The sequence below is a fragment of the Hippocampus comes genome, unplaced genomic scaffold, assembly GCF_001891065.2.
Source record: "Hippocampus comes isolate QL1 unplaced genomic scaffold, H_comes_QL1_v1.1 scaffold119, whole genome shotgun sequence".
Classification (NCBI taxonomy): Eukaryota; Metazoa; Chordata; class Actinopteri; order Syngnathiformes; family Syngnathidae; genus Hippocampus; species Hippocampus comes.
The window spans coordinates 558643-586626 of NW_017805494.1; the positions used below are offsets into that span (position 1 = coordinate 558643).

The 27984-nt window shown below is 40.0% G+C and overlaps 2 protein-coding genes across 6 annotated transcripts in view; one reads left to right on the forward strand and one right to left on the reverse strand.

Moving 5' to 3' along the window:
* Nucleotides 1–270: 270 nt before the first annotated feature.
* Nucleotides 271–27984, reverse strand: part of bbx (BBX high mobility group box domain containing) — a 39513-nt gene continuing 11799 nt past the window's right edge. For 2 of the 5 annotated variants that reach the window (XM_019876218.1, XM_019876217.1), the window contains 10 exons: nucleotides 27446–27641; nucleotides 27271–27338; nucleotides 25924–25992; nucleotides 24625–25447; nucleotides 24409–24538; nucleotides 22611–22756; nucleotides 17608–17682; nucleotides 17267–17464; nucleotides 6637–6823; nucleotides 271–3571 (listed from right to left, as the gene is read on the reverse strand). In XM_019876218.1, coding sequence (XP_019731777.1) covers nucleotides 3493–3571; nucleotides 6637–6823; nucleotides 17267–17464; nucleotides 17608–17682; nucleotides 22611–22756; nucleotides 24409–24538; nucleotides 24625–25447; nucleotides 25924–25992; nucleotides 27271–27338; nucleotides 27446–27641 — 1971 coding nt within the window. In that variant the 3' untranslated portion in view covers nucleotides 271–3492. The remainder of the gene's footprint in view (nucleotides 3572–6636; nucleotides 6824–17266; nucleotides 17465–17607; nucleotides 17683–22610; nucleotides 22757–24408; nucleotides 24539–24624; nucleotides 25448–25923; nucleotides 25993–27270; nucleotides 27339–27445; nucleotides 27642–27984) is intronic. The other 3 variants (XM_019876220.1, XM_019876219.1, XM_019876221.1) reach the window with 3 other exon arrangements.
* Nucleotides 24068–27984, forward strand: part of LOC109519586 (uncharacterized) — a 59104-nt gene continuing 55187 nt past the window's right edge. Inside the window, exon 1 of the mRNA XM_019876216.1 lies at nucleotides 24068–24079. The gene's annotated coding sequence lies outside the window, so the exon portion shown is untranslated. The remainder of the gene's footprint in view (nucleotides 24080–27984) is intronic.

Genomic DNA, 27984 nt, shown 5'->3' on the forward strand with positions numbered 1-27984 from the left:
GTTTGAGACCCCTGTTCTACAGGTTGTAAATCATATGAGTTTGGTGTGACTGCAATCGTATGCACAAGCATTTTTTTCCATCCATCCAAAATGTAATCTTGATTTTTTTTTTTCCCTATGAGTGTAACAGATCAGTTAATTTGATTTATTTTTGGTATCCTGAGTAAATAATGTGTGTACATGTACTGTATGCCATTACTCCCCAAGCTTGTGTATTTGTAAAACGTTATATACAGTATTCATATTGACAAAAACAAGAAACTCTTTGAATAGGTGTGATATATGCCATTTTATTAAGTGTTCAGCAAGCAAATGGTTTTTTTTTCAGCAGAAAATGTAAAAAGACTACTAATTACATCAGCAGTATTATGATGCGAGTTGTAAGATGGCATACTAAGAGAAGATGGGGTGAGAGAATCATCTCCAAACAGGGTAGGCAAGGCTACATTTATCAACAGATCTTAACAAATATTTCAGTCGTGAAAAGAACCGAGAAAGTCAATGAAACAAGAAGTTTTAAAGGTAAAGACGTAAAGATCTGGAATACCCTATTCATGGGGAAAAAACGATCTACATTCCAGTTAAGGGTTTATAGAGTAAAATATGACCGTACACTCTATTACTAATGCATATTCTGCCACAGATCAAATGTATTTTATTCGACTAAACCTTACAAAAACAACAATAAATACATTTTAAACTCCAGGATATACTTACTCTAATTGCAGCCGTATCCCTGCCATATGAACCAACATGAACCAACTTAATTTGTACTGTAAGGAAAACATCAAAATGTGGGGAAAAGAGCTAATAAATCTACATATGATTCAATGAATTTGGTGGACTTTCAACTTCTTACATCTTTGCCTCGCTCTGCAGCGCTCTTACCATAAGATCTCTTGTCAAACTATGCACCACCAAATTTTAGACCTTCATAGTTGACAGTACAATCAATACTGAAATTAGAAAAATACAGGTATAAAAGCATTTACATTCAACACGACAGTATTAGCACAAAAGGGGATCTAGCAATTTGTGTCCTTAAAATAGGAATTTGAGAGAACCTTGTTAAGTAGTTTAGGTGAGTTTATGGCTATTTCCTGGAAGTCAACTTATCTTTTTCAAGTATGCCTTTTTGCTCCAGGGGAGGTAAAAAGTATATACCTTCTTCAAAGACAATTATTCATTTTGGTTTGAGTCATGATGTGCAAATATTACATTAGAAGGAGCATGCCCCCCCCCACCCTCGGTTTAAAAAAAAAAAATCCTATTTAAATTGGACACTTGTGCTGACAGTTACCTGGTTTTGACAAAAAAAAAGCAGAGCAACTGCTAGCCTCGTTTAAAAAAAAAAAAAATCAATATTAATATTCCCAACCCTTTTCTTTGGCAATTTGTCTCACTATACGTCAGTATTGTGTATTTTTGCGGAAGATATTTTGTTTGTTTACGTGAAAGACTTCACTGATGAAAAATGTGTTTCCCGCTCAAATGCATCACAAATGTAACATCCCTATTTTCAAAAAGTCAGAGTAAAATCGAATAGCTTCAGTTGATGGTAGAATGCAAGATGTTAGGGAGTACAGATATGGCGCTTGCTTATTAAAGTCTCGGGCTGACTTTAATAAATATTACTTTGTACCTTGTTGGACCTGATTTTGGAGAAAATAGGCAAGAATCACAATTTCTCCAGGAGATTTTCCGTTCATCAAACATCCAAAAGCATGACACCGTTTACAAAATTAGTTGAAATACTCAAGACTCAAAGACTTCGAGAAGAAAAGAGACAAGCTCATTTTCTAGAGCTGCTTCTGTCCCTGACAGCTTAGCTAGGTGACAGCTTAGCTAGCAAGGACACATTTATCATCATTGAGTTTGACCTTAAGTATAGTTGACCATGGGACAAATAATCAAGTTCCTAATAAATAACTACAATGTAGTAGTTAGTTGTTCTAAATGCAAATACATTGTAAAAATAAATGTTAAACGTCTCCATGTGCCTGAATTTTAAAAATGTCGTTCTAAACACAGGAACAAAAAATGTTGTCGGCAAGTGAGGAAATCTATAAACGAGTGAAATCTCTGAGCTTGTAATAAGTCTTGGCAAGTTAACATTTCAACAATTCTGAATTGCAGTACTTGTTTCATTTACAGATGGTATTATGTATATGCCCTACACAAGAAACAACTCATGGAAGGGACAGAAAACAAGACGTATGTAACAGACAAAAAAAGACGAGCCAGGAACAAATATCGGCATCATATGAAACATTTTTCATCTATGAGAGTTTGCATATTAATTTATGCTCTTATTTGAATGTCTGATGCAGTTGGGTCTTTGAATTTTCCTGCAACTATTAGAATATTCCTGAAACAAGAATAAACTTTAGTTCAAGGTCTTGTCTGTTGGTGTTTGTGTTTTGAAGACACTGAAGATACAGATGAGACAGCAGTATGAAGACAATCTTTGATTGGGATTCGGACTCACTTTCAAGATTAATGACAATAAAATGGGGACTGATATCATAACCAAGTCAACAGTGATGCTTATTCCAATATTACAAGTGGCTCTCCAAGTGGTAATAAAAACTGTAATGTTAAATATTGAAGAAATCTTTCCCCCCCCCCCCCCATTCAAAAATTCAAACACTAAATGTAAGACTGCAACGCACAGAGCAAGCAACTGGTGAATGACTTTGCAGTTAGATCTCGGGTATAAACTGCGTGAGCAATTATCATCGCTTTCACAATAAATTCATTTTGATAACCTGCTTGTCTCAATGACAGGGACAATGAGCCACGGATTAAGGGGTGGGGGGGGGACACCTTCAACTATGGTTAACTCTAATGCAAAAACAAGGGTAAGTGTTTCAAAGATTCAATCTTTTTTTCGAGCAACAACATACCACCTTTGTCTGTATAGTATAGTATGTAAAAATACCATAGGACATATATACAATGTACAATTTCAAATACTCAACCGTGGTTTCCTCATGTTTAAAAGACATCATATATGTATTATAGGCCAAAGCTAAGGAACATACTGAATATCCTACGTGACCATTTACCCTGGTTAACAACATTAGAGGATAAAGCTACTAAAAGTGATGGTGGTCCCCCTTTTATCAGAAGAGAAGGTCTTATGAGTGTGGTGGTGACTTAAAAAAAGTGACAATAACTTCATTTATATCATTTTTTTCTTTTGTTTGATTATCCGCCAGTTGTGTTTTGTTTTAAATTGCAAGTTTAGTTTATGACCCTGATAATGGCCAATGCAAAACAAAACCCTGACAACCTCTTAATGTGAGCAACACACTGAGGAGTATGTAAAGGGTTAAGAGAAGTTAAAAAAAGGCATTTTACGCAGCTAAAAGGAAGGCTTTCAGCCACAAAAATAATGAGTGATGAGCAAGGAAAGGTCATGGGGTTTTCACCTTTATAGAGGGCTTGCCATACTTGCCATAAAAAAATAAAATAAATATCAGCAAACTTTCACTGATCAGCACAAGAGATGAGGACAGGAGTCTGGGCGAGTTCTCTCTTCAAACTCTCAGCCATGCCTTTCTGGCCTCTGAAACGAGAGATTGAAGTAAACTTGAAGCAGACGATTTCCAACAGTAATCCTTGTAAATGCTGCATCACAGGCGTAACAGAGTCACAATTATTTCGTTTGGCCCCTTCAGACAAAACTCAGGAAAATGGACCTTGCTGTCTGAAGCGCTCAGTCGCACAGCCACTGCCCCATTAAAATGACGAGACTCGCTATGTCGACACAGCATTTGCTTTTAACACAAAGGGGCATAGGTATAAGTCTCGGGTGCTAAACATCAAACTGTGGTTGCATATTATGGTGGCACTGCGCCTCTGTTATGTCTTTGATACTACCTCGGAGGGCAAAAAATTCCAGTGTCAAAATTAACCCTTTCCCGTCCTAATGACTTTTCTTGCTAAGTTTAAACATATGAAAAGTTCAAGGTGGCAAATAATCGCAAAGATGTTCACAGTGTTAACGTTTGTAAACAGTTCTTGTCACCAAGAAATTTTGAACATGTTTGAAACACAAACATTCACCGCTTCGTGGGATGTGGTCTTAAATAGAAAAAGAAAAAAAAAAAAAAGAAAAAATGGCGGGCCAGATCAGGCTGGCTGCTCTGCTAACAACTGGCAGTTCATGATTATTGGCAGGGATGGGTATTCCCTGGGAGGGAGGAAAGGAAGTTATTAAAAAAAAAAAAAGGATGAACTAAGCAAGGATGGAACTGGGTTTTCGTTCGTCCCTTTAATGGTCCCTAACCGGGTCAAGTACCTACGGACACCCATTTCAATAATGACTGACGGAAACACATCCAGCCTGTTTTACGTGTATAATCCCACAATACACTACTTCAGACCGAATGTGACACACAGCTTGTCTTGGGCGTATTTCACCGTGTTTGTATGCAGGGAGGAGGTAACTTCACTTTGCTTCAGGCAAACAAGAGGAGGGGCAGTCGCCCTCCGTCCAAAAAAGTTTATATTTTGCCAGTCATTCTTGTGAATGACGGTGGTTGTAATGGCAGCTAAATGCTATCTTAAACAATTCAATCCAGCTGGTTAAGAAAGCTGGCTGTGTTGTATGTCAGTGTTTTTCAAACTTTTTTGAGCCTAGGCACACTTCTTTCATTGAAAAAAAATCTAGCTGATCTACCACTAGCTGAAAATGTGACCCCCCCCGCGCTTATTTTAACAATTGACGTCTTATATTGTTACTATAACTGTTTTTAACATTGAAGAATGACGTTATAACAGCTTGAATTGGAATCAAATGAGCACAAAGAAAAAAGTATTTTATAATCTTTCATATTTTTGACAATAAAGTTGAATTCAATTCAATTGTTTCACTGTCGTCCTGCATTCATGCGGCACAAATTCGCTTGTCTCTAGTGGTCGAAACACAAGGCAATTGGCTCGCTGTTGCTGCTCCCTAGCGGTATGGGACGGTATTACACGATTACTTTCTGGGCGATAGACCGCACAGGCATAAAAATTGGATATTTTACCGCGGCACACCTGACAATGTCTCACGCACTGGTGTGCCGCGGCACACGGTTTGAAAAACACTGTTGTATGTCTCTCGGTGCCTGCTCACCAAGATGCTTATAGAGTACACCCCCATTTGAGGCACGGACTTCTAAAAGTACACTTTTTATTATTATTATGGCAAGATGGCATGTGTTTTGTCTTTTATGGACGACGCATTTCTCTCGTGAAGTGACATACGCTTTGTAGTGAGCGCCTCTATGAAGAGGAAAACACACTAAAATCCCTAATGCTTGAGCGATCGCGCTTATATTTTCAGAGGTTTATGTGAGCATAAGTAAAGATGTCAACATACATTTTGGTGACCATCGATCGCAGTTTTGGCACATTAGGTGCTGTTTAGATTCCGACATTATGGATTTAGACTGTCATGGTGGATCACTGTACAGCAAGTAAGGGGCGACACATTAGTGTCCGCAACTAAAGAGCCATTTGAAGGTTTTAATACAAGATTCCATGGGAACCATAAACTCTTTGGAAATCTAAAATAAAGATATAAATTATTTCCCTTTTTTTTTGTCAATTCTGTAGTAGGCAATTCTTGAACCGGGTTGAAGAGATATGTCAGCCCGTCCGCCATATTGTATTGTGGCTTTAATATGAAACATAAATTCGGCAAATAATTTCATAAAACGAGCTAGAATAACATCATATAATCAAAAGCAATAATTCTGTATTGTTTTAATGAGTTTTTGCTTGATGATACATCTCCAAGATGAAAGCATCTTTACAATTTGCTTCCAATATGGCTGTGGTATCGACATACTCAAGAAGGCATCTTTGTATATGTAATGTACATGCTGTCTGATAATACAGTACTTGCTTGCGGTTGACGCAAAAAGCACCACTCAAGATGGGATTGGCAGTGCTACACGAATATACGGAGCAATGTAAGTGCTGCCTGTAGGGTATTAATTGACACCCCCCCCAACCCATGCATTTATAATAATCATAATAATAATAATAATAATAATACATTACATTTATAAGCGCCTTTCAAAACACTCAAGGACACTTTACAATCAAAACAAGAACAATAAAACCACAGATAAAATTATAAATAATAAAAGGACATTTCATGTGTCCACCTTAATGCTGGGTTCTGGTGACAGGTCTGCCACTCCCGTTAAAGACTCTCTCGCTCATGCACGAGCGCTTTGTTTTTTTTCCTGGGTTGGGGGGAAGTCCTGGTGAAATGCAAGGACGGAAGCACTTTAAAAGCATGAGGACAGATGGGGACAGGTGATGATTATTTTATGAATGAGGACGGAGGGATGATGACAGAAGGGTACCCTAACAGCATGGACGGAGGACGGACTCGCAAAATAGCTGTTTATTGGTATTATTTTTACAAAATGTAAAATGTATACACCTTTTTAACCGCATTATTGGACAACTATAAAATATTGCTAGTCAACGGGTGTTTTATTTTGTTGAGAGCATTTTTGCCTTTAAAACAAACACAAACATCACGCATTACATTTAATGAAGTGCTGTGCGACACAATCTTTGGGGTTTGAACAACCTGGTGATTGACATTGCACTGATCCTACGTACCTGTGCATGTTTTCCATGGCCGCAACTTCCGCAAGAGCAGCTAAACTGAAGAAAGCAGGTAGCTCCTCCGTTCCAGCGCTCCCCTCCACTGGTCTGGAATCACTGCAATATCCTTTTTCATTGCATAAAGTGAGTTGGGGTAATGGAATATTCTCCTGCACCGGAGTCAGATCGCTAATTTTGTCCTCTGCAAGACAAGACAAAAATACCAAAAGTCTGATGTTCTTAACCCATTGCATGATAATATTCAGTCAAGTCTTCACCTGAATAATGCCAAACAGTTAAAAGAAAAGCATGAAATATCTTCAGATCAGGATCTGGCCTGTTCCAAATGTTGAGCTTTTTTTTTTTGTAAGCGACAAAATTCTTCAACAATCTGAGTGATCAACTGCAAATGATTGGCCTAAGTGCCAACAAAAATGAATTATACAGGAGGTATGAGTAAAATGCTGTGTGATGTCCATAAATGTCAAAAATGTAAACTATGCAGTATTTTTAATCGCACCCCACATCATATTTTGAAGTAATATAGTTTCCGTTTCTGCCACAAATCACGTCGAGCAGCAATCCTCCATATGTGCATTTACGATCAATGATGACAAGAAGAGGAATAACACTCTGTCAGCTTGTCAAGTGCCGTTAAATACCACAAGAATGAAGAAAACTCAGGCTGGCAAATCCTCGTCAATGCCTTGGTCATCACCTGCATCCCCAACAATGTCACTTCAGCAGCTCACTTGAACTGAGCACTCTTCCGCTCATCATATGAAATTTTTGGCATAGATCCAACAATAAATTTTCCTTCCTTCTCCTTTGTCTACAAATGCACATAGACTTGCTGTAAAGTAAGGCTGGGAGGTAGAACAAAATATTGACATTCCGATCTAGAGCGGTGGTTCTTAACCTGAGTTCGATCGAACCCAGGGGTTCGGTGAATCAGTCTCATGGGTTCAACGAAGCCTCTGCCATGGCGGTTAAGACACACCCGACTCAAAATGTCATTTAGTTATGACACGGCTGGTTGGTCATCACTGGCTGCAGATGATCACATGACATTGCTTGTCCAATCAGTGCTGCGGGAAATTTAGTTCGCTCAGTAGTCAACACGTGATTGTCGTGATAGTACATTGTGTGATCATTATGATTTAAAAAAATGTTTTAACACATGCTATGTCGAGCAAAAAAAGAAAGTGGTCAGACAACTATGTACAACATGGATTCACATGCATCACGAATGCTACACTTGTGTGTAGGCGTCCCCAATGGGGTGGCCATATTGGCAAAACATTAGGTACGATCCAGTTCAAAGTTTTACATTGTTCACATACGAAATTAAAAATGTTCAGCTAATTTATTACACCAGCCTTCCTCAACTGGCGGACCGCGATCCACGACCGGACCGCCGACCTCCTCTGTCCGGACCCTCAGCAAATTGTATAAAATAATAATTTATAAAGTGATTTTTACGTTATACATTTTATATTTGTGGACTATAATCTGCGCATTACCGCGATCGCTTGTTAAAATTATCCGTTGTATTGTTTGCGTGCACTAACAGATGTAATGCAGAGGACCGCAGCAGCGCAACTGTGTGTTGTATAATGTTTGACCAACTGGACACCCAGGCTGAGCAGGGCATGTCGGCGATAACGATGCGCTGATTGGCTCCTTTGAACTTAAGGTGTGCCCATACATAAGCGTCAGCATATACAATGCGCTGATTGGCTCCTCTGAACTTAAGGTGTGCCCATACATAAGCGTCAGCACGCGTCTATCCCAATACACACGCATTCAAAATGGATGATTGTGTCAAGAAACAGACGCATGTGCGAAGCCACAGTGTGCTACTGCTCACAGCTTCAGTCCAGGAGAGCCACACACAGACAATTAGACAAGACGAATCGCGGGAGGTTTCGATTGTGTGCAGTTTTGCTCCCGTCTACCCGGGGATCTTTGCAGCTGTTTAACAGCAGAACACCGCAACATGGTAAATGAACATCACAATGGCGTCCTCAAATAATATTTGCATGCCTCAAACATTGCATTCACCTTTAGTGGAAGAACAGCACTGCACATTCCTGTGCTCCCTTGTGTCAGTTTTTAAAATGGTTCTTAACTCCTCTTCTGATATATTTTTCAGTGATTTCAGAGGGGATGTGAAAAGGGGAATTGTACAAATGAAAAGGATATTTTTGTTTTCATGTTGAGTATCTATTTTGGTAAAATTAGTATTTTGTTTTGTTTTTGTTAAATTAAGGGGAAAAAAGACAGCTACTGTTTAACAAAGTTAAAGTAAAAATGTCTTATTTCCCTAAAAGGGCTATTTCTATTATTAAGCAGGCACAACTTAACAAAATAAAAGAGTTCCTGTGCCTCAACACAATACCTCTCATTATTTGCTGTGTACTGGCAAAGTGAATAATTGTTATTTTCATGCACCCCATTATTGGTTGGTTGTGAGGAGTGTTGATTTGTATAAGCTTGGCTTGACCATACTAAATGGGCATATAGCCCTGCTCCCCATGACCGCCGTGCATGGGACCGGACCTTGGTCTTATTAAAAAAAAAGAAAAAATGGACCTACAGCATTTTTAGTTGAGGACCACTGTATTACACCTTGGGTAAATAAATAATAAAAAAATCAGACCAATATATTGGGACATTATATTGCTGAAAGCAACATGTTGCTGAAAATTAATTGCCCTTTATTTGGTTAGGCAGTGTGTATAAACATTGAGTACAAATATCAATAGCATCTGATTCCGTGAAAAAAGTTTCAACCGATTAAGTATCAACATAATGACCTGCTCAGCAACATCTTGACCATTTTTGAGCAGTTCACGTAATGACTGGGATCTAACCCATGCTGTCACATGGCACTTGACTTGGTCTACAGTATTTTGCTAAGATGCTGTTTAGCATTGTAAAGTATTGCCATAATTTAGATACCATAACACTCCTTGCTGTCTCTGGTTTCATATGTTCTTTCTTCAAGAAAGGTGAAAAAAAAAACAAATTAAGACATTAACAGTAGCAATGGCTGGAAAATGCACCCGGGTCTGCGAGGCTCCAAAATATTCTATTAAAAGCTCTACATCCAAAAACCCTGATTGATCCTCACGAATATGATACTAATGCATTGTGAATACTGCATATATTTAATCTAATTGTACTATAACCCGGCGACACAACTGGTTAGCACGTCCGCTTCACAGTGCAGAGGTCATAGGTCCGACCTTGCTGTGTGGGGTTTGAATGTTCTCCCCATGTCTGCGTGGGTTTTCTCTGGGAACTCCGGTTTCCTCCTACATTCCAAATACATGATGGCATGTGAACTGAATACTCAAATTTTGTCCCTCGGTATGGTTGTGAGTGTGAATGGTTGCTCGTCTATGTGTGCCCTGCGATTGGCTGGCACCCGGTTCAGCGTACCGCGGCCAAAGATAGCTGGGACAGGCTCCAGCATGCACACGAACCTTGTGATCATAAGCAGCTCAGATAATGGATGAATGGATGTACTGTACTATAACCGAGCGGGAGGTGCTATGTACACCAACATTGACAGGGACAAGATCTTTGTACAGGTCCAACGGTGTAATACATACATGCCAGCTCGCTTATTAGCCAAATGCTGATTGCCAATACCGGCGACCAGCCCAGTGCACAAACCGTATTGTATACTGTATTTTTGAAAGAATAATAGTGGGACACAGGGTACAACACTCTCGCCGTTCCAAACACGACATTGTTTCGTTTGACCTGACGTCTTCCTCTGTGCCTGTTCACGTTGACGGCCGTCCAAATGAACCAACGAGGTTGAGCTTCAGTCCACCCAAATCCTTCTCACTTGATTAGTTGAAATGGCCCCACACTGCATCAAGCTCCACCCCCTCAGGCCTTGCTTGTATGAGTACAAAATATTGGTCTGCACATTCAAATCTGTCTTCGTGAGATATGTCGTGAAAAGACATCCTTTCAGCGGAAGCAAAACATGTGTCGACTCCTTGTGTTGACTTCTTCCACTACAATGTATTTTTTAAGTTCTCATTTGTACAGCTACAACATTCTGTTTACAAATGTATATTTTTTTGTGACAGAATTAACTAATAATCAAATTAATAAGCAAAATTCATTCCTCACAATTACATCTTTTTTCCCTAAAACTACAAATCAGTGACATTTTCATGGTACAAGTTACTATTGCACCAAACATTCATGCTCAGTGGCCCTCGGCTCAGTGGCCCTCGTTCGTTGCAGGCATATGCACGTGGCCACTCGCCCAGTCCAAGACACAGAACAAATCTGGTAATCTGACAGAGCGTCTGTCGTGGACAACACTTTGTTTGTGTAGTTTGACAGATGGATGATGCAGTGATGGACTGACTAGTGGCATCGCCTGACTCCTTTCAGTGGGGCATGTGTCCCAGTATTAATGAGCTGTGCTGCAGTACCAGGTGCAGACTCGCCATCGGACTGGCAGGTAAGGCCGAAGTGGGAAGAAAAAAAATAATTGCTGTGCAGTTGTTCATATGTCACAGTGAGCAACAGTGTTTCTCAACAGTCATTAATTTACAACCTAGGCGTTGCTTTTTCCTGTCCTTCCTCCTCACCCCTCCCTTCCCCACTCATTGTGTGTGTCAAGCGGCACTCGCAGGTGGGCCCCACCTCCGACAGATGGCTGATATTGGCCTATATCAACACAACTCTAAAAGGTCATTACAATGACATGTTATGCATCAGACACTATTATCAAGTTTCTAGAAAAGACAACAAAAAAAAAAATGTATGGTGCACACTGACTGAATCAGGTCACGCAAAAAGAAGATAAAAAACCTAAAGGGTGCAGAAAAAAAAAGAGATGGTGGTGCTTTATGTTACATCAGAAAAGTAGTACTGATAGTTTGTCCAAGGATCAAGAACCACCACAATGTTAACTGCACATGAGCAGCTCACATTAAAAAGCAAACCAGTAGATGAAACAAAAGAGTGTGTACGGTATCGGTTTGAATTTGTTTACACATAACAGTTTTTTCATGATTAGCCATGTGACAATAAGTCAGTCTTGTTTGACATTGATAATTTCTGATTAGAATTCTTGATCTGTCCAAACTTATTATTTTGTTTGGGAAGACATTACATATATCTTCAAACTTATTATTTTGTTTGGGAAGACATTACATATATCTCCAGGAAGTTTCAAGTCGAAGCTAATTATTACATGAACCAAAATGTAAACATGAAACATTGGAGTTGGAACTGTAAATGGCAATTCATTATTCCATACAGATATCAGTGTTTTAATTGACAAATACAGTTCTTAACTTACATGAACATATTAAATAACCTTGTCAGGGACAGCGATTTCTGCAGTGGACAGCTTATCATACAGGATGTCCATAAAGTCTCTTTACCATTTCAAAAATTTATTAAAAATGCAATTGATTAGATATTTTATTCAGATTTGTTCTATTGTATTCAGTGTTTATTAAAGTTTTTTTTTTACCTCTTTTAATACACTTCTACATGGGCACCATTGGTTGCATGAAGCACATCAAGAAGGTACTCGATTTCTTGCCATGTTCGCTGTAGCATAGCCTCATCAATTGTGGCAATGGCATCAGTAATCCTTTGCTTTAGGTCAGTAATGTCCCTTATCTTTGTCCGATATACAATATGTTTAACATAGCCCCATAGAAAGAAGTCCAGGGGAGTGATATCTGGTGAACGTGGCGGCCAAGGAATTGGCCCATCCCTTCCAATCCACCGGTCTTGGAATGTTTGATTGAGGAACCCACGAACATGCAGCCCTCAATGTGGTGGTGCACCATTTTGCTGAAAAATGATGGTTGGTTGAAGGTCATTCAGTTGTGGTGCCACATATTCAGTTAAAAGTTCAAGGTAAACATTTGCAGAAATTTATGTCTCGTTGAAGAAAAATTGACCAATTACCGTAAATTCCGGATTACAAGCCGCTACTTTTTTTCCACACTTTCAACACTGCGGCGTATAATATGAAGCGGCTTTTTAATTTTTTTTTTCCATCGCGGGAAAAACATGGACCAATAAAATGAATCAGTCTTTCACTGAGGTCCAATGAGATTGTATACTGAGGTCCAATGAGATTGTATGACTAATCACAACTTCCGCTCTTTTTGCCGTAGGGGGCGAGGGGAATGTGTTACTCGGCAACAGTCGACCAATAAAATGAATGAGTAGTACACAGGGGTCCAATGAAATTGTATGATTACCGGTAATCACAACTTCCTTATTTCAGTCTTTCTTCTAACCCTGATCAACATGGAGAATACCAGACGAAAAGCATATGATGCAGCTTTTAAACTAAAAGCGATCACTCTGGCAGTTAAAGAAGGAAATCGAGCTGCTGCCCGTAATCTTGGCACAGACGAGTCGATGGTGCGAAGGTCGAGACTCCTGCAAGAATAACTGAGCCAGTGTAAAAAGACAACCAAAGCTTTTAAAGGTTTTAAAGGTGGGCCGTTGTCGTGTTATAGATTCATGAAATGGTAAAATCGGGTCGCCCTCGACCCAACCCGAAATTCGGGCCCTAAAATATCAATGATTGCTTCGGGTTCGGGTTGGGCTTCTCTCTCGCTGACTTTTTTTTTTTTTTAGTTTCGAGGCCGTGAATAGTTTTGGCCACGAGAGACCGTTGTTCGCAAAAAAAAAAAAAAAAAGTGGCCTTATCACAACACGTACTGTACTAAATTCTTGCAATGACAATTCAAAAAACTCCTTCATGTCTCGATGATCCACCCGTCATTGTTCGTCTTTGTCTCTGCTTCTCTCTCTTAAAGTGCCGCGCTAGATTCTTAAGGACGTACTGCTGTTGTGGTTTACGGCCCTATTTCCAGCCCGTCAAAATGACGGACGGCCTTAAATTTTCCCCGTCCACTCTGAAAAAAAATCCGTCAATGATGGAAAATTGTCGGTTAATGTAACCTAGATTCATGAAATGGAAGCCTGTCTATTAGGGCACGCACGACGTTGTGTCAGCAGCTCCCTCCCAATTATGAGGACAAACTTGCTTCGTTCCGCACATTCACACAAACAAAGATAGCGGAGAATTCCATCAGCCCAGATGAAATAATAAATATGGACGAAGACCCTCTGACATTTGATTTGCCTCTCACTCGGACTGTAAATAAAAAAGGTGACTGCATTATTCTATTTAAAGCCTAGTGGGCTGCAGTATTTCTCCTCGTAATTACACAAATGCGCATCGAGATCTCTTTGTCTGGCCTCTTATTATGTGTTTCAGCGTAATTTCGTTGTGCAAATGCATTTATCATGCTCATAAAAATATGGAGATTATTTTAACCTTAAGAAATGTTGTGTTTTTTTTCTGCGGGGGTTCAGCGGCGAGATCTCTCTTTGTCTGGCCTCTTATTATGTGTTTCAGCGTAATTTCGTTGTGCAAATGCATTTATCATGCTCATAAAAATATGGAGATTATTTTAACCTTAAGAAATGTTGTGTTTTTTTTCTGCGGGGGTTCAGCGGCGAGATCTCTCTTTGTCTGGCCTCTTATTATGTGTTTCAGCGTAATTTCGTTGTGCAAATGCATTTATCATGCTCATAAAAATATGGAGATTATTTTAACCTTAAGAAATGTTGTGTTTTTTTTCTGCGGGGGTTCAGCGGCGAGATCTCTCTTTGTCTGGCCTCTTATTATGTGTTTCAGCGTAATTTCGTTGTGAAAATGCATTTATCATGCTCATAAAAATATGGAGATTATTTTAACCTTAAGAAATTTTGCGTTTTTTTTCTGCGGGGGTTCAGCGGGGGACCGCATCCGCGGCCTCACCCGGAGGCGGCTCCAGGCGGCAGGGACGCAGAAGCAAACCCCCGCCTACTCATTGGCCAGCGGTTTATAGTACGGTGCGGCGCATATCATTACAAAATTGATTTTTCTTCATAAATCTGAGAATGCGGCTCTTAATCAGGTGCGGTCTGTAGCCCGGAATTTACGGTATTCGTTTGCACATGATACACACACAAATGCAGTGTGATAAAAAAAACTTGAATAAACACTGAATACAATAGAACAAATCTGAATAAAATATCTAATCAATTGCATTTTTAATAAATTTTTGAAATGGTAAAAAGACTTTATGGACACCCTGTATTATCAAGTTACAGGGTGCATGAAAGAGTTAAAGCGAGCTGACCAAATAGTGCATGCTCTTTTCTACAAGCTATAAAGTTTTTGGATATCAACAGCAACTGTCTTCCAATCCAAAGAGGACTTTATCAAGTTTGTACACATACATGGTGCCATCCATGCAAGCCCCTCCCATGAGCCGGTGGGTACTTTACTGTGGTGGAGGGGCTTACATATCCCAATGATCACAGGAGCTGTTGTCTGGGGCTTTATGCCTGTGATCACCCCTGGAAAACAAGTCCTAGGTGAGGGGCCAGACAGAGCACAACTCGGGGACCCCTTATGATGAGTAAAATTATTTGTCCACGATTTCCCTTGCCCGGACATCGGTCACTGGGTCCCTCCTCTGAAGCCAGGCCTGTAGGTGGGGGTCCCTGGCAAGCACCTGGTGGCTGCATAAGGCAGTCCGATCTCTGGCGACAGAAACTAGCTCTAGCGACATGGAACGTCACTTCTCTGGTAGTGAAGGGGCCCAAGCTGGTGTGCAAGGCAGAGAACTTCCGACTAGATATTGTAAGGCTCACCTCCACGCACAGCTTGGGCTCTCGTACCAGTCCTCTTGAGTGGGGTTGGACACTCTTCGACTCTGGAGTTGCCCACGGTGAGAGTTGCGGAGCAGATGTGTGGGCATAGTTATTGCCCCAAAGCTTCGTGACTGTACGTTTAGGTTAACATAGGTGGATGAGAGAGTAGCCCCGCATCGCCTTCGGGTAGGGGGTTCGGTCTTAACTGTGGTTTGTGCCTATGCACCAAACAGCAGTTCGGAGGTGCCACACTTTTTGGAGTCCTTGGAAGGTACGCTGAAGAGTACCCCCCTGGGGACGCCATTGTTTTGCTGGGGGTTTCAATGCCCAAGTGCCCAATGCTGGTGAGACCAGAGAAGGGTGTGACTGGGAGGAACGGCCACCCCGATCTGAACCCGAGTGGTGTTCTGTTACTCGACTTCTGTGCTCATCACAGATTGTCCATAACATACACCGTGTTCCAACTTATGGGTGTCCATATGTAGACTTGGCACCAGGACACTAGGACACAGGTTGATGATCATCAACTTTGTAGTTGTGTCATTGGATTTGTGGCCGCATGTTTTCGACACTCGGGTGAAAAGAGGGGCGGAGCTATAACTAATCACCACCTGGTGTTGTGCTGGCTCCGACGGTGGGGAAAGATGCCAGTCCGACCTGGTAGACGCAAATGTATTGTGAGAGTTTGCTGAGAACATCAAGCAGAACACCCAGTCATAGAGTTTCACCTCCGGGAGAACTTTGTTGACGTCCCAGGTGACGTAGGGGACATTGAGTCCAAGTGAAACATGTTTTGTCCTGTATTAAGGCAGCTGATCTGAGCTTTGGCAGTTAGGTGGTCGGTGCATGTCATGGTGGCAATCCTCGAACCCACAGGTGGACACTGGTGGTAAGGGATGCTGTCAAGCCGAACAAAGAGTCCTACTGGGCCTTTTTGGCCTGTGAGACTCCGGAGGCAATTGACGGGTACCGGCTGGCCAAGCAAAATGCTCAGTGGTTCAGTCGGTCATACCCCAGTCAGGGAAAACAGTAACCTCCAGGTGAGTCCCCAGATAAAATAGATGGGTTTTTCATTGAGAACCAAACATATCATATGAGTGTCTGAGTGTCTCGCTGTGGCAACCAGACAGGAAAAAGTCGAGTCACATCTTCGCTGAAGCTTTAACTATTAACCCTGGTGGTTGGTTGCCTGATACCTGGTTGAGAAAGAAGTGCTTTATCAGATATGCAGAAGAGCCTGGAGTGAGCTGGGTGCACTTAAGAGTCAAGGGGCCAAATAATACTGCACGCCCTACTTATATATTTTTTTAAATTTCTTAAAAAAAAAATGTAAGTAAAATATTGTATGAATGTCATTCCACTTCATGATTGTGTCCCACTTGGTTTTGAATCTTCATAAAAACTCTGATTTTATAACTTTGAAGCCTGAATTGTAGCAAAAAGTTCAAGGGGACGAAAACTTTCTCAAGCCACTGTATAAAACGCACTACAAACAAATAAATCATTCATTCAGTGGTAGGCGACCAACAAATCCGAAACAAGGTCTTTTGTTTACTTTGGTTTTATCAACTTGGGTCTGCATATGATCGTCATCTCTCACCCGTGAACCTATGTAGCTACAACCTGGGGAAAGGTTTTGACAAACCAACCAAAACTGGTGATTACTCCTAATTGATCGCAATCCCTTTTAATGAAGAGTCTGCTCACCCTTAATACTTCGGCTGATATGGCAGAGGAAAGCTGGTTTTGGTAACCGCCAAAGGAGTATACCATCACTTTTGTCCACAGCAAACAAAAGTTATTGCACACATCATCAGTGCTAAACGTTTTTATGAAGCTGAATTGTCGATGTTAGATCAGACAGTCAATACCGTACAGGAAATGTATATGCGTTATGGCTAAGAGGACTGATCATGATACTTACCCTCAAGCAGAGATGCACTGCCGTCAGCTGTGCGAACCAAGTGTGTGATCTTAGTCTTCCTAGCCTTCCTCTTCTGGCTACCAACTAGCATATCGACACTAGTGGTGCCTTGCACATCTGAGCAAATTATGGCACTGGTGGCACATGATTTGGCTTTTGAAACAGAAAACAACATGGTGGAATCCGTCTGTCCCACTGCTGTTGAAAAGGGTCTCATTAGAAAGTTACACAATTTTATTTCTACACAAAGTAATCAGATTATTGGACTAAAATTTGGTCAGTTTCTTGATGATGTTGATATCCCCGCTATCAAGATTTGAGATCACAATTTTCTACTGCACCTGGTTTCTCCTTTAAGTATTTGTGCTTCCTAACAATCTTGTGGAATGAAGTCTTTTTCTGTGATGGAGATGGTCCTAATACAGAAAAAATACAAACAAACAAAAATGAATGTACATGCTATGTTACGGAGCACACAAATCATAGACGACATGATGGTGGAAAACATGCCGCTAAAGACTGACTCATGTCTATAAGGCTCAAGAATGCCCTGAAATAATCGCATCTTTCCCTTAAATTTTAAGACAGTGCAAATATATCTTTCATCTACTTGACATTTTTTAGTTTAGGAATATCAAATCTGTTTTGCTGCTAACTAGTGGGGCAAAGTTCAACCCAGTCAGCTATCGTGGACAAATGAGCGATAACACAACAATGGAAGCTTTTCAATTAGTTCATCCTTGTGCCTTACTTTCTAGGTTTGACTAATCGATTTATGATCGAGGATTAAACGTTGTTTGATTGGTCATGCCTTGAAAAGTGTCGCAGAGCTGATGTGCTAATGAGGCAACTCTTATCGTTGCATTGGTCGTTGTAACAGGTGCCAGCATGCATTGTGCAAAAGTATGTTAAACCTCACTCTTCAATAGCCTTAAGCGTAGCGTCAGCCAGTGTGTTAGCAACCCGGGCTCTTAGTCAGGTTAGCGCACTCAATCTAAAACCTGGGCACGGTGGTAACAAAAGTTCAAATTTCAGCCAGGACTGCAATGAATTACCACAATCGTACATGCGCTCTAAGATGTGATCCTGAGGTTTTAAGTGCAGAGTGACTTTTACCCTGCACATCTGGCATCGAAATGACTTAAGATTAATGAAACTGGAGCAACACTACTACTTCACCCACAAATACTGGTTTACAGCTCAGCTAGAGGAACATGGATGAAAACATTACACGACATTACAATATACACAACATTGTATATGCTGTATTTTCCGGATTATAAATCACTTTTTTTTTCATAGTTTGGCCGGGGTTGCGATTTACTCTCTGGAGCGACTTAGGCGTGAAATGATTAGCACATTTTATTATTTCACAGGTTATTTTCACATTAAACCGCGAGCGGGTGCTCTAGGCCTGTGTTGATACTTTCCTCGTTGGTGGTAACTGATAAAAATTGACGTAAGCGACGTAGAAGAGAAAGCGTCGCATCTTCTACCTCTGGAGTTGGCAGAGTTCTTTAAAAGTGACAGCGAGGATGAAGATTTCATTGGATTTAGTGATTAGGAGTGACAATGAATGTTTGGTAAACTTGTTAGCATGTTCTTTATGCTTTAGTTATCTGAATAACTCATATTATGTTATGTGAACATACCAGGCACGTTCTCAGTTCATATTTTATGCGTTATGTAACGTTAGCATATCGTACACTTATTCAGCATGTTGTTCTCCATTTTTATTTGCCTTTCAGGATGACATGCCTGTTCTTGGTGTTGGATTTTATTAAATAAATTTCCCCCCAAAATGCGACTTATACTCCAGTGGGACTTATATATGTATTGTTCTTATTTAGTACGCATTTTATGGCTGGTGCGACTTATACTCAGGAGCAACTTATAGTTCGGAAAATATGGTAGCTTGAAAACTGGTTGTACTACCAGATATTTTGACTGGTACTTCTACATATTCATTGTACTTTTATCTTTGAGTTCATTAATATTTCATCTAATTTAAATACATTGGAACCTTGAGTGAAAACATTCCCGGTTCATAAACCATGGGGGAAAAAAGAGGATGAGGACTGCAGCTTTCTCAATGAAGAAGAGTCTTCGTCCATAACACATGGAAATTCTGATCCAGTTGTTTTTTTCCTTTTTGTCAGTTTCTTCTCAAATTCATTAGTAGATTTCAGCCCAACAAACCGAAACCTGTCTTTTTCTACTGAGAGAAAAAAAAAATCGGAAAATGGGATGTCACGTTATGTTTTCGACAACTAATTACTCCGGTGGCTAATTTGCTTCATATTTCTTTTGATCATTATTTGATGGCTTCACTCATGCTATCTCCAGCTCAATTTTGTTGTGTAATAGAGAAGAAAAAAAAAAGATACAGTATCCTAATTGGGTGAATGTGTGGAGGCGGAACTTGTGCCGAACTTATGTCTTGACACATGCGTAGAGACCGATTTTGAAGTGACTCCGCCAACCTTAGGTATCGTCTTAATTAAATAGACGCCACAATTCACTAAAGAACATGCACTGCTCTTTGATTTGTGATTCGAGGACGCTGAGGTGAAACTTCCACCTACAAGAGGAAGAAGATGAAGAAGAATCATCATCATCATCTTTATTTGTTACGTACACACTTACACACAATTTGACCTCTGCATGTCACCCAGCACAGTAGTGGACATAGCAAATACAGTACACACTGAGTGGCACACAGCGGAGCAGCGGGGTACTTAAGCGTAATTTTTCTATGAGTCGCTCGTAACCTCTGGTTCCACTGTACTTGTTTTATTACTAAATGGAGAAATGATCAGAGAAAACAAGTTTCATGTAATTTTAAGGAAAATTACAATACCAACATAATTGTCCGACATAAATGAAAAATATGTATATTGATACATATTTCTTTCCCCAAATTACACTAATTGGACCATTGTTGAAATTAGGTTGGAATTTAGGTCATTATACGATTTCACTGAATTTAATACTCAATATGTAACATTTTACTGTCGTTTGGGGGCTTTTTTAGTGGTGTGTGTGTTTGCTTTGGCTGAGACACAATGTACAGAATTTGAGGGATGAAAACAGTGAATGGCCAAACCTAGTGTGCCAAATGAGACAATTCTTGATGATGAGTCTGACTCATTTTTTGAGGAAAAGGTTGCGATAAAAAAATAGTCGTTTTTCACGATGAGTGGCTGCAAAAGTTCAACCTGGCTGAGGTATTTCAGGGAGACATTCAATGAACTGCAAATTCCACTGTCGATACCCACAACATGCGGGTGACACGACATTTGCTCATAATAAGGGCACAGTTGGCCTAAAAATGAATTTTATATTTATTTTTTTAATCGGGATACAGTGCAATGAAAAAGTAATTGCCCATCTCCTGATTTTTGTTTTCTTTGTATATCTGTCACACACAAAGGTTTGAAATCATCAAACCAATTATAATATCATTCAGAAACAACCCAAGGAAATACAAAATGCGTTATTCAAATGACAATTAAATTTATTGAGGCGTAAGAAAATCCAAAACTTTCTGATCCTCTGTGAAAAACGAATTGACCCCTGAACCTAATAAGGGGTTGTGCCACCCTTGGCTAACTGAAATCAAGCGTTTGCGATAATCGGTGATGAGTCTTTCACATTCCTCTGGAGGAATTTTGTCCCACTCTTCTTTGCAGAATTGCTTCACCTCCACCATATTGGAGAGTTTTCTCACACCACAGCATCTCAATTGGATTTTAATCCGGACTTTGACTTGGCCACTCCAAAACCTTAATTTTGTTTTCTTTTTGAGCCATTCAGAGGTGGACTTGATGCTGTGTTTCGGCTCATTGTCCAACTACATGATACAAGCGGGCTTGAGTTTGAAGGCACAAACTGATGGCCAGACATTCTTCTTGAGGATTTTCTGGTACACGGCAGAATTCATTGGTGCATCACTCACAGCGAGTTGTCCTGGTCCTGAAGCAGGTAAGCAGCCCCCGACCATCGCACTGGCACCACCTTGCGTCATTGTTGGCATAATGTTATTTTTATCAAATACTATGCCATTTCTGGGCAGTTTTAACAGGTCGCACAACGTTCAAAAAGTTACATTTTTGACTAGTCAGTCCACAGAATGTTTCTCCAAAAGTCTTGATGATCATCAAGATGTTTTTTTGTCAAATATGAGACGAGCCTTTGTATTCTTTGCTGACAGCAGGGGTTTTCACCTGGGAACTCTCCAATGGATGCCATTTTTGGCCAGTGTCTTTCTTATGGTAGAGTTATCAACACTGAACTTAACTGAGGCCTGCGAGGCCTGCAGGTATTTGGAGATTGTTCGAGGTTCTTTTGTGACCTCCTGAATGAGTCGGCGTCGCAATGTTGAAGTAATTTTAGTTGGTTGTCCACTTCTGGGAAGGTTTGCCACTGTTCCCAATTTTCTCCATTTGTGGATAATAGCTCTGACAGTGGTTCGCTGGAGTGCTAAAGCCTTGGTAATGGCTCTGTAAGATTTTCCAGACTGATGGATTTCAAATTACTTTTTTCTCATTTCTTCTTCAATTTCTTTGGATCATGGCATGATGCTTTAGTTCTTGAGATCTTGTAGCCTACTTCACGTTCTCTGATAGATTCTATTTAAAATATTTTTTTATTCAACAAGTAATCAGGTTTTGGTGTGGCTTGTGAAATTGAAGTCACCTTTGCCAAACTTGTGGCTAGTCACAGTGACTTTGAGATTTAACAAGGGTAGGACACTAACTTTTTCACAGAGGGTCAGAAAGAATTTGATTTTTTGTTGTGCCTTAAATTTAATCCTTTGAAAACTGCCTTTTATATTTCCTTGGATAGTTTTTGAGTGATATTAAAATTGGTTTGATGATTTGAAACTTTTGTGTGTGATAGATCAGCAAAAACAAAAGAAAACAAAAAAAAAAACAGAAATCAGGGAAGCGGGGGTCAACTGCACTGTAACATGCATATTGTTGCCGTCATGCAGAATTATTGTTCCTCCAAAATCATCACTTTTCACCACATTTCAAAAACGGCACTGCTCACAAATACTATAGATTTGTGAAAAGAAAATATGACATTTATCTGACTGTGACATTGGAGGATTCGGTCGAACGCTATATTTCTGTGTTAGAACTTACACAACAAAATGTGAATTTACACCACCGTAGTTTCTGCATTTATTGACAAAGTAGTGATCACTAATAGAGAAAATGTTAGGAAAATGCAAATATTTACAACAGGAATTTACTGTTCTAATAAAACAAATTAGAAGTCCCGCTTATACAGTATGCGCTGGAAAAACGGTTACATATTCATGATGTTTTGTCCTCACCTTTGCCTGTTTTGGATATCTCCACGTGGGCAGAAGAACAATCAGTCTTCTTTCTCTTTATGACAGAAGGCCCCTTCCTATCAAATGTTGTTGGACTATACTGTGGCAGGCTGTTAAACTTCTTTTCAAATTCTTCTTCGAGTTTTCTGTTGAGGTGAGATTTGTGTTAACATAACTGACCAAGTGACCATATAACTAAAGGGAAACAGAGCAACAAGCAACTGGCTATTTCTCAACGGTGATTCTTGGAGCAGAATGTAGAGCCTAAGAGATGCTACTTGAAGCACATTTTTCGAGTGCACTAAAATGAATGTGATTGAGCGACCTATGTAATATTAAAATTGTTTATAACTTCAATGTCTACCTGCTTGTATCAAGAATTTAAGTAGAAATAGTCAAAACAACATGAACTGCAATTTCTGTACAATTTCGCGGAGCAATATTTCATAGGACAGCGGGGCTATAGTCAAGTCCATCTTTATCGAGTCCATGTTAAGGGGGTAGTCGACATTGGGATAAACTGGGCGCTGGGAAACAGCTAACGGCACTGTGCAGTGAGAGGCAGCTACAAAACAGCACCAAACTGAAAGCTAATGAATTAACATGAATGCATTGCTGAGACAGGATTTGTTGTCCGATTCTCACCGAGATTCTGTGAATACACAATAAACACTGCATGATGATCGTTTGGTTCAGCTTATGAAGATAACTGTTGTTTTTGTTTTTAAGGTTGACATTTTTGAAGTGTCTGTCTAAATCAGGGGTGACTATTATGTCAATCGCGATTGACCGGTAGCTCGCGGACTGGTCCCAAGTCGATTGTGAGGGAAAGTTTACAGTAAAAAAAACAACCCAATAACTATTAAACATTTGTGTGTCTCTGTACATGTTAGTAATATATTTTTTGTGCTGCACACTGCACCCTAATCATCAGTCTCACTTTGACAAAAAGTATTTTATAAATAAAATAAAATATAATAAAGCAGATCACCTTGAACTTACGCTGGCGGGTGACTTGCGTCACCGGAAGTTGTTAGCGCTTAGCAGTCTGCAATTGCGGGTTGCGATCAGAGCTGTTACGATATAGCTTTCATTATTATTATTGCGATCAGTCAAAGTTTGTTTCGTGTACATTTCACCGATGGCACTGACTGCAAAGAACACATTCTGTAGTGCTGAGAAAAGCATTTTAAAACGGCGTGTGAGCCACGATAGTTAACAGGCTGCACAAGTGTGTCACATGCCTCCGCGTCAGGTCTCCCACTAAGGTAGGCATGTAATATTTTTCAAAAACTCAAACTCTTGTATCTACTTTATTTTTCTGTTTTGTTCATCTTAGGGACCATTATGGCTGTTGCTCATCATGGCATGCGTGTGTAAGTGTGTGCGTATGCGCGGTAATGGGTTGATCGCGGGTGGCTGGTTGATCGAAAAGTAGATCTTTGGTCCAAAAGGTTTGGGCACCCCTGGTCTAAATGAACAATAAACTTTGGCGCTTGCGGTCAGGGTAACCAAATCAGATGGCTATTTTGATGACATGAACAACAATTTCAAGTTTCTTTTGAAAGAGGATATTGATTTTCAGGAATAAAATCTGTTGGACTGAGTCGAGTCGATAAAAATAGTTTGGGAATCCAGTCCAAGACAAGTCTGAGACAAAAAAAAAATATGTGTTGAGTCCAGACTCGAGTTCTAGAGCCCTGCAGGACAGCAACTCAAGTGTGTGGCTTTCGAAATAGTCTTTGCTGCTTTTAGTTTAAGTTCTGTTAACATGAATTATCTGAGAGCTGTGACTCACCCTTGTGAAGAATCATCTTTGGACTTAGACTTTTTTAGCCTCTTGCTATTAGATGCCATTTGAGAAAGCATCCAGCTATCCTCGCCCCAGTTTGCTTCATAATCAGAAGCACGAAAGCCGCTTCGTTTACCTAGACATAAAACCAGAATATTATCAACATTGTTCATAAGACTAATTGTGAACATTTTGGATATGTATTGGTCAAACAAGAAGTACCCCGGTCAATATTGGCTCTCAACGAGGTCAGCATTCCTTCAGAAACAAGGGTCTTGTACAAGGCGCCTTTACAGCTTCTCTCGGATTTCCTTGCACCACGGACCTCTGTATTGGACTCTACTTCACTTGGGCTTTCCATCCTATTGTCATCTTCTTTCAGCATCATAAGTGAAGACCTGTCGGGGACTTTTTGGCATCCCTCCATGTTGTCCTTAATTTCCTTGCTTTCTCTACCTGTTTCCTCTATTTCTGTCATAGGGCTCATCTCTTCTTTTATTTCCACCTTAGAGACACTGGGCAGCACATATTTGCCACTATGGTCAACTAGTTCTTTGTCTTTAACAGAAGTCTTATTTTTGGGCTTTGTCTTGTTTTTGGGTGGACAAGACTCATAGTCACTTGAAACATCTTGGATTTTCACATTGGGCTTCTCTGAATCCCTCCAGACATTTTCAGCCACTGTCTCAATTCCAAAGCTAACATCGCCATTTGATTCGACAGGTTTAAGCTTTTGTTGAAATTGCTTTGATGAATGCAGGCTTTCATCAATGTTATTTAACATGAACCACTCTTTCTGTCCGTTTTTCTTTTTGACACATTGATTTTGACTGTCAACTTCAAAGGAAATTGTGTCAGTGCAAGTGACTGAAGTGGGAGAAGGTAAAAATGTCTGAGAGGTTAGGGGGCAACTAAAATTATCCAGGGTCTCCTCCTTCACCTGAAGACTATTTGCTGTAGTTTTTTGGAAAGAGGATGAAGACGAGGTGGTTCCTTGTGGAGATACGACTGTGTCCATTTTCTCAGCTTCAGTTGATAAACACATCTAAACAGAAACAAAAACGTCCATTTGTCAGTAATTTCTTACTTTCATGGAACTATGAATAATTATCCACCATACTGTATGTGTCAATTCACGTCAGCAGCCCTCTTTTTATCACGATCCCAAATCGAGGGGGGAGGTGGTATTATATAGGGGCCTTAAAAAGAACAACTTTTTCACATTGTTCAGACATTTACCAGTACCAAGTCAGTTAAAAAAAATAAATAAATAAATTTTAAAAAAAAACTAATTTATGAAACATTTTATACACAAACTTCATATGCTTCACATACTATAATTTCAAGTACATTGAAAGCAGATACAGAGTTAGAGAGGTAGAAAGCAAAGCAAAGCAAAGAAACAAACAACAGAAAAAAAATAGAAAAATAGACTAAAATTGCATACAGTACAAGAAAAAGACTTGAAAACATGACTTCAGAATGACTTTAATCACAGGTATGGGAAAAGAGAATACTTACCTCGGCAAGCTGAAAGAGAGCAGATCGTCTGCACGATTTTCTGTCAGGCGCCACAGATCCCGATGACTGCTAATATAAGAAAACATGTTTTAGCTCCCTCTTTCCGAATGACAGTTGTCTTGCGGATGCTACTGTTGTTTATATTTAGTATTATGATGCCATTAATATTCACTTTCTAGTTGTGAATAAACCTCTATAGCTTAAATGTGTATGTTTTCAGCTACACCCCGTTAAATTATTAAAATGCTAATAAAATACATCACGATTACATTAACATCTCTGATACCAGGCATGGCCTTCCTTTCAGAAGGAACTACACAATTGGTCATACTGGAGCTCACTGTCTCATGGTCTCAGGTGGAAGAGGCGACTGAGCGGAAGCGAGCCAAGTAGACTGAGCTGGTGAATTGCCACAGGCAGGGGTCAAGACTTGGTGCCTGCCTTTTGAAGTTGACTGTAGAGGATTTGCTGGTCACACCCTCTGCAAAGCCTACAATCTCTTGGGCATTACATGTCCCCATAAAAGGCAAGCTATCAGGCACAGCACTGAAGAAGCAGAAAATGCCTCAAGGTGACTGTGGCTAAGGAGGAAGGAACTGTGGAGTCAGGACCTAATCAACCCAGGCTGGATAACCCAGGAGAAGGTGTATGGACACCTACATTATCAATTAGCACAGAATTATTTTTACTTGATCCCTTCACAAACACTGGAAACATTAAAAAAAAAAAAAAAAAAGACTGAACCTGCATCAAATCATCAAAGGCAGTTAGGCAGTGCTACCAAATCAGTGACGTAATGACGTAGCTACTCCTTGGCTCTTTGCCGGTGGAAAACCGAACACGTTCTTCGTAAGAATTTGTTAAGCACCAACTAAGCACAGTTGGGTTTTTGGGTGGGTAGAAAAGTAATATCAGAAGACCTTTGCTGAGAGCACCATTAAAGCAGGTGAGGAGCTCATGACCTCCCTAACCGAACAACCCCATCAGAAATGACATGAAAACAAACAGCAAAAAAAGTAATGGAGTCTGATCCAAAGAATCTGGAACGATCCTTCAGCTCCAATCCAGCAACATTTTACAATCACAGCCTATAATGCTCCACAACAGCTGCTGCTCAATAGAGAATCCACCAAAAAGAGAAAAGACTAAAGGTAGACCGACAAAAACACTCCACTCCCACAGCACCGACTAAAACACTCCTGCACCACCAAACTGACAAAGCCATTCTCACTTAAAGAATTCAGCATCAACAGTCTTAAGACCGGCTAAGATACAGGGCTAGACAACAACTGTACATATTTTTAGGAAACCTTTATGACTCCCAGGTGACTTAAAACAATAACTTACCTCTCGGTTTGTGAGGGCATGTTCTCCAGCTAACAGCAGCATACTGAGGCCACCCATTTCAGTTGGATCTGATAATGACAGTCATAGAAATGCTTACACACACGCACACACACACACACACACACACACACACACACACACACAAACAAATCCTTTTCGTGTTGTTTATACGTACCGGCCATGGCAAAGTTCAATTGTGGGACATCAGTTTTGGGCCTTTTTTTGGCAGAGTCCTTAGATATATTTGAAGCGAAGGACCACACTTTTTTGCGTGACCTACAAACTGTCTGACAGGATGGTCTCTTAACTGGTTTGCTGGTGGTAGGACACCATTTATATTCTGGGTGTGCCTTCATAAACGCCTCCTTGTACTGAAATGACAGGAAGAAATTGCAAAACAAAGTAACTTTGTAGACCATCAAAAAAGATTAAACGAACACAAAACAAAAGCCTCCCAGAAAAAAAGCAAATGTGTATCAATTCATCATACATGCTTGTCTTTGTGGAACAGGCAGTTAATAATAATAAATAATAATACATTACATTTATAAGCGCCTTTCAAAACACTCAAGGACACTTTACAATCAAAACAAGAACAATAAAACCACAGATAAAATTATAAATAATAAAAGGAGAGACGAATTTAAACTGAATTTAGCGACTCGAAATAGTTGACGCCGGCAACATCGCCGCCGCAAGGAGCACTAGCTGACG